The 7,571-nt window shown below is 52.6% G+C and overlaps 1 protein-coding gene across 5 annotated transcripts in view; it reads left to right on the plus strand.

Moving 5' to 3' along the window:
• AXIN2 (axin 2) overlaps positions 1-4,474 on the plus strand; it is a 30,141-nt gene extending 25,667 nt beyond the window's left edge. For all 5 annotated transcript variants that reach the window (XM_090291731.1, XM_090291734.1, XM_090291733.1 and 2 more), the window contains one exon: positions 2,981-4,474. In XM_090291731.1, the coding sequence (XP_090147857.1) occupies positions 2,981-3,107 (127 nt within the window). In that variant the 3' untranslated portion in view covers positions 3,108-4,474. The remainder of the gene's footprint in view (positions 1-2,980) is intronic.
• Positions 4,475-7,571: the final 3,097 nt, after the last annotated feature.

A 7,571-nucleotide genomic window follows, 5' to 3' on the forward strand; every position in this document is an offset into this window, starting at 1 on the left:
GCGAATAGACCACTGTCCTGGCTTGGGTGTGGGAGAGACTGTCCACACTGAAGGCTCTGGGACAGGCAGAGACTGTTTTCTGGACACAGAGGCAGCATTCTCCTCGCTCAGCTTTTCTGCCCAAAGAGCTGCCTCCCTCTGTCTTATGGGTCCCGTGAAGCAGGGTGCTCTTCTGTCCACAACAAAGAGGGGTGGGACCTGTGGGTGTGCACCAGTGGACAGGGGCCTTGGGAAGGGAGCTTGCCCACCCTCCAGGCTTTTCCCCATCTGCACAGTGGAGATGTCCACCAGGCCTTCCAGAGACCTGGATAGGATTAGAGCTGATCACCCCATATCTTGTTCCCCTTAACTGGGGACAGGTGGTAACTCCACCTAGTCATCCAGAGTCCCATCTGCCTCTACTCGATGGCCTTCATCCCAGGGGAGTGTGTGGGTTCTGCTCCAGCTGTATCTCAGGTGCTGTGTGCAAGGCTGGGACAAGGGACAGGCAAGTACAGTGTCAGGCACACAGTTTAAAGAACATAGTGTGTGTCCACAAAGGTGTCATCCCATTCCTGCCTCAAGCTGGGGATGGGAGTGGAGAACCATGAGAGCACTTAGCGACCTGCCAGGTGGTCACAGGCTTCTGGACCCCAGCAAGGCCAAGTCCAAGGCCTCAAGACCCGTCCCTTCCCACAAAGCCACTTCCACCTGGGCGCTGATTTGGGCAGAGGCCCCAGGTGATTCCTTTTTCACAGGAAGGGATGGGGTTCAGGCTGGGGCCTTGGAGGTGGCTGAGAACAGGGCATGGAGCTGGGCTTAGATCTTTCTCTTTTACACCTGAGCCGAGACGGTTCTGAAAATGTGTCGGGGTAGGAGCAGGCCTGGCTGCTGCTGCCCTTTTTTTTCTTTATCTTGAACAGACACAAGGTGAAACTCATTACACAAGTGTGCCCCTTTAGGGATTCATTTTGATCTCAGCTTTGACTCAGCTGGACTTCGAGGGGCACTGTAGGTGACCTTCAGGGGAGAAGGGCCACGAGAGGCTGCAGGGAAGGCTCCCCGCATCGCCACTCTGGCCGCATCTGGCTCTGATTTTTTTTTTTCCTAAGGCACACTTAATAAGCCTGGCTTTGAAGCCCCAGCCCCCCCTTTACTGCACAAAGACATGCACAAATGGTCGACGCTCAAATTCTTGACTGATTGGATCAGGCTGTGGCCAGGCCCCTCCCGGCTCCTTATCTCTCTCTACGGGCTCTCCTGGCCGGAGCCGGCCTCCCCATCCATCCTCCGGGGTCGTGTGGGCACGGCTGTCCTGCTTCGCCGCCCTCGGCCCCCCACCAGGCGTGACGCTCCAGCATTCAGTTTGCACCCCTGCACCCCCCACTGGATAAAGCCCAGCGAACATGGGTCTGTGGAGCGGGGGACCCGGGCTGCTGCATTGAGTAATCTCACCATGGCAGAGGTTCAAAACGAGAACAGCCCCTCCAGACGTGCCAGACGCTATTGGTGCCAGATGTCAGAAGAAAGCGGAGTTTGCCACATAAAGCCCATGTCTTGGAGGGAAGGAGGGCAGCGAGCACTTTTGAAGTCTTGGGGGTGGGACCGAGGGAACATTGCCTCTCTCCTCTCTGGAAGAGGGTACAATTATGCGAAAGGTCACTGCCTGTTTGCCGAGAAAGCCCAGCTTGGTGAACCCGAGGGGGGTTAGCACTGCGGGCAGAGGATGGTGTTGCACTTGGAGTCACTCACTCGGAAAAGTAACTTCCCACTGTCTGGGGTGTCCTGTGCCTGGTGCCCCTCCCCACTTTCTTGACATCTCCTCTCAGCCCTCCCCCCACCCCGAGATATTCCCCCCCTCCATAGGAAGCGTGTCCACCGCTGACACCCATTAGAGCCATGCTTTAGCTCAGCTGGGAATGCTAAAAACAAAGAACCTTGACTAAACCCAGCTGTTTTACTTTATTTCGCCTTATCTCCTATGAAAGTATTTGGCTTGCCTTCATTAAAGAAGGAAAAAAAAAAAAACAACCTTTACTCTGACCAAGGGGAATTAATTTTAAGAGAAAAGACAAAAACAAAATACGGCCATAACCCTGAGACACAATTACGTTTTTTAGAGAGGCTGTCCCCCCCACCAGGGGACTGACCGGCCTTTATTGATTGGATAGGACAGCTTGCAGGGACGAGTTTAATCTGATGGAGGGGTGTCCCTTGCAGGGGACAGAGAAGGAAGAGGCCTTCGCTTCTTTTCCTGGGAAGGGGCCTGGGAGGACAGCCGTTTCCTGAGAGAGACGGCTCATTTGAGTCCATACAATTAAACAGCCTTAGAAGAAAGAAGGCTGAGGTGGGATAAAAGGAACCTTTAATCAACGGGCATAATAGAAGGGCCCTTCATGTTTGACCCTGGAGGGGTGGGTGAGAGGAGGGAGGAGGGGTGGCTGTCCCCTGGCTGTACTGGAGACCAGCTGTGGACTTGGCACCTGGGTGCTGGGGGGTGGGAAGATCAGGAGGTGTCAGCCTCCAAACAGGCTGACAGCCTCCCACAGGCTCAGCGTGGCTCAGTCTGGGGACCCCCGTCTCTTGGCTGCAGCGGCAAATAAACTCCAGGCCTACTTCACCCTGCCCGTCCCCGCCCCCAATAAAAAGGGGGAGAACGCAGCAGCTGTGCCCTGCAAAGTGCACGTTTCACAACGTGAGTGTTGGTGACGGCAGCCGTCCTGGGCGGGGGACTGCCGCCTCCCAGCTGTTTGCAGGGGGAGCCGCCCAGGCTGCCGCCCGCTGGGTGCCCGGCTTTCCTCCTGGGTGGCAGGGGTGCCCGTCGGTGCCCTCAGGCCAGTCCCGGGAGCCACAGGTCATCTCTGTCTGAAGGGCCCGGGTTGACCTGCCCGCCTGCTGCAGCGGAAGCCTTGAGCTCCTGCAGTCCTCGGTGTTGACATACGTTTCTTTTAGAGAAGAAAACGCAGTTTTACCAAGCCGATGTTACGGTTTTCCTTTTAAGGTATTACTTCAAAAAAGCAAGCGACGAGTTTGCCTGTGGAGCGGTGTTTGAGGAGGTCTGGGACGACGAGACTGTGCTCCCCATGTACGAAGGCAGGATCCTGGGGAAGGTGGAGAGGATCGACTGAGCCTCGTGGGCCTGGTGCCGCCAGCCGCGGGGCCGGCGCCCGCACGCATGGTCTGGGACGCGAGCGACCGCCAGGCAACACGTGGAAGGAGAAATGAAAGAAAAGCCAATGAAGACCAAGTCTAGGGGAGAATTGGCCACTGGGCCTTCAGGAGGGTGGGGGGTCGGTGGGTTTTCCTGATTCACGGGCCGGGTACTGAGTTAAGAGAAGCCTGAACTATTTATTACAAACGTGACCACTCTTGGCTGTTGAAGACGCCGCCATACATAATATATGACTTCCTAGGGATCTGAAATCCATAAACTAAGAGAAACTGTGTATAGCTTACCTGAACAGGAACCCTTACTGATATTTATTGAACACTTGCTTACCCCTCTCCCCAGTTTATGGATATGCTGCTTTAACCACGGAAGGGGGAGACAGGATGTGTTCATTGTTCTGTCTAGACTTAGGAGTTGAGCTCGGAGTGCATTAATGGTTTCTTCATTAAAAGAGGAAGGATGCTCTGCCCTGCGTTTTCTCCAAGTGAATATAGACTTTGTTTGTTTGTCTGTTTGTTTGTTTAACAGTGTCCTACCATTGGCAACGCAGAAATTGGTGCATTTATTTTCTACGCTGCTGTATTTTGTCATAAAGGCCTTGAGGTTTGACGTATGTGGCGACATTACCACCCTTTGGGGGTCATCTTGTTGGATGGGATGATCCTTGCTGAGTTAGGGGGAGCCTGCTGGAGGGGTCCCAGATTCATCCTGGGTCCCACCAAGGCTCAGCACCCAATGGCTGAGGCCTGTAACTATGTTGTGGTTCAACTTGTGCTTTTATTGAAATAATTCCTTGTAGTCTTTTTTTTTTTTTTTTTTTTTTTTTTTAATTACTCTTGGACACTGCCCCCCTGCCCTGCACAGAAGGGAACAGTTGTGGGAAGAGCCAGCAGCACCCTTTCTCCTCCAAAAACCTTCATCTGACGTTCGGGTTTTTGTATTAAGTTAATCTGTACATTCTGTTGGCCCTCGTCCCATGTACCATACGTCTGTATATATCGTACAGCAAAAGAGTATTAATCCACTATCTCTAGTGCTTGACTTTAAATCAGTACAGTACCTGTACCTGCACGGTGTCCCCATCCGTGTGTCGCCCTATATTGAGGGCTCAAGCTTTCCCTTGTTTTTTGAAAGGGGTTTATGTATAAATATATTTTATGCCTTTTTATTACAAGTCTTGTACTCAATGACTTTTGCCATGGCATTTTGTTCTACTTATACTGTAAATTATGCATTATAAAGAGTTCATTTAAGGAAAATTACTTGGTACAATAATTATTGTAATTAAGAGATGTAGCCTTTATTAAAATTTTATATTTTTCAAAACACTGGCCTCGTCTTGGCATCCCCGGGGTGGGGGCAGGGCAGAGGCGCCTCTGTGTACGGGAACATCTGGGCTGCGTTTCCCACCTGCGAGAGCCCCGTTCCTCGTTGGGCCTTGAGCTCTTCTCCAACTTGGGCGGGCCCTGGGGTTTTGAAACCCTTTCTTCCCCTGGATGCTCGCTGAGGATTCCTGTGGATCAGACTGTAGGCAGCACTTCCCGCAGCGCCTTCCTGGTGTTCCCCAGGCAGATGTCTCCAGTTAAGGCAGGTGAGTCCAAGTGATGTGGGGCTGACGCGGGACCCTCCGAGGAGTGCGTGGATCTCAGTAGGTGTCTCAGAGGCAAAGAGCCTCTCAGAAAACGGTGTGTGGATCTGGAACGTCCGGCGGGGCCAATGGAATTGCGCTCAGTGCTAACCAGCCACCCTCCCAATGGCTGAGCAGACCAAGTATGGCTTCCGTGAGGATTGGGCTTGAAGGTGGCAGGTGGTTCAGGACGGGGGCACACGGGCGTTTCTGCACCGGTCAGCGGACACTTACACTGGGCCACGGACGTCGGTGGGAAGTGAGCTTAACGAAGATGTGCCCCCCCACCCCCCGCCCCTCGTGTGCCAGGACAATCGGGGTGTCGGGCTGCATTTCAGGTCTAGGAGAGCAGGGCCATTTAAAGGGGCCCTGCGATGAACCGATCTTAGAAATAAAGGGTCTGTGACGGCAGCTGGACTTGACGTCTCGTGTGCTGGGTTTTCAGGAGGTCGGGTCTGAAGCTGATCTGGTTGGCTTTTTGCCCCAAAGCTTGAGGCTGAGTCGAGTCATGCTAGGCCCTGGCTGTGGGGTTAGGGGCTGGCTTGACTGGGCAGCCCCAGAGTGGCAGGGTGGCTGCAGGGCGAGTAGGTGGAGGGTATGTGGGAGCCAGGCAGTAGGCCGGCTGCAAGGTTATTTGAACTTGGCCCTAGTGGTGCAGCTTGCTGCACCTTCTCCCTCGTGGGCACTTGGGCTCACAGCAGGGGTACCCAGAACCCACTTCCAGAACTGGGAAGGCTCCTTCCAATCCAAAAGGAGGAAGAGCTGTAACCTGCTGTGTGCGGTGGGGGTGGGAGAATATGGCTTTTAATCCTCAGGCCCCTTGATTTATCCAATGAGAAGAACGAGGTAAAACACTGGCTTGGGGCTCAGATAAACGGGGGCTCAAGTCCTGGTGACACCCCACGCTGGGGACACCTGGGAGAGAGAGCTGGACTAGCGATCGCTCGCAATTGTACCTCTTCTGCTGCTCTCATTTTAACCATCATGTGCTCCTCGCCTGGCTTGGTGGCTTCTGGGGTGTGGGCCCCCAATCCTGTTTACAGAATCACCTGTGCCTTCCTCCAAGGAGAGGGCCTATAGCCTGATTCGATTCTTAAAGGGACCTGTGACTCGGAAAAGCGAAAACATGGCTTGTGCTGTCCTTCCTCTCCTGTCCCCAAATCACAGAAGACCCAGCTCTTCCATGAACCCTCCCCTCCTTCAGTCCCGTGGGTCTCACCTGGGAGCTGGTGAAACGCAGTCGCCCGCCCCAGACCCATCGACTGGACAGGACCTGTGCGTGGCCAGGTCTCTGCTGGTGACACCTGGGCACCCTCTAGTCCTTGTGGGTCGTCCCCTTTCTAAAGCCCAGCTCCAAATCTGATTCACCTGCCTAGTTCTCATGTCCTAGGCGCTTCCACGGGCTCTGGTATTGTTTTTCCGATTAACAGTTAACTGGCCAATCAGAGGCGAAGCGCAGACTGCGGGTGCACTTCAGGCTGTCTCACTGGGGAACCACCGTTTGCTCACCTAGTAAGTGGGGACACTAAATGCGCTCACTCCAGGGTTTGCTGTGAAGGTGAAGGGGGGTGAGGTGGCCTAGCATCTCAGCAGGCCTCAGGACGCTTACAGGGCGGTCCTCACTACCTGCGTTGTAATTAGTTAGTCCTCCCATGGAAACCCCCCCCCCCCCCCCAACACCAGGGCTCTGGCCTCCTGCCTCTCTGGCCCCGGATACAGAAGCACGAAGGTGGTGGGCAGATGGGGTGGCAGGCGGTGTGATTGGGAAACAGACTTTAGCTGGAGCCGAGCTTTGGCCCCAAAGCGGCACACATTTTTCTTGATTAAGTCTGTGACCTTACACAGTACTTGGAAATTCTATGTGGACTCTCGCCTAAGATGACAGGTCATGTAGAGGGGCTTGAAATGTAGGGGTTCAGAGAAAGGATTCTGTTTTACTCCCCCTACCCACCCCAGAATGTGTTGGGACCATTATCACGCTGTCAAATGAAGGAAATGGGCAATTAGCCCAAAGAAAATGTTCCAGTCTACTTGAATTATTTGGTAAGATGTTTTTTTCTTGTTGTTATTTGGGTGAAGAAAAATATTTCTCTTGTTTTAACCTTTAGTAAATAATTTGGTTGTACAAAAACTCCTCAAATTGCATAGATGTTTCAAAAAACGTGATTTACGTCTTCCTTAACAATTACTATTTCACTTCATCAACCAGATTTTCTAAAAATCTGATATCTGAGTGAGCCTCTACTATATTGTGACTTGTCCCAGGAAGTGGGAGGCAGTGACTTGATTTAAAGAGAAAACACACACACACACACACACACACACACACAAACACTACTGCCACACACAGATTTTTAAAGCATTTTGGTAAATATTGGCTATTACCAGAATTATCCCATGGAGCAGCCAGCCTGCTTGGTAGTGTCTCTGAGGCTAGAATTTGCACAGAACTTTAGGTCTGGTAGTTTAGGAAGTGTGTGTGTGTGTGTTGGGGGTGGTGGTGCTCTAGAAAGGATCTGACGTAGAAACAACAGCAGTCCTCCACCATCTACAACGCCCAGTTCTGAAAACATAAATTCCTATGCTCTGCCCACACGGACCTTCTAGTTCCCCCAAAGTGCTCTGCAGCTCAGGGTCTTTGCATATGCTGTTCCCTTGGCTTGGCACCACCCCCACTGTCCCCAGAGCCCTTCCTGAGGTTGTCTCCTTTTCAGCCTCAGATCTTTTTCTTTTTTAAGTATATTTTATTGACTATACTGTTAATTATCCCAATTTTTCCTCCTTTGCCTCCCTCCA

This window comes from Furipterus horrens, unplaced genomic scaffold (assembly GCF_987537825.1).
Source record: "Furipterus horrens unplaced genomic scaffold, mFurHor1.1.pri manual_scaffold_11, whole genome shotgun sequence".
NCBI lineage: Eukaryota > Metazoa > Chordata > Mammalia > Chiroptera > Furipteridae > Furipterus > Furipterus horrens.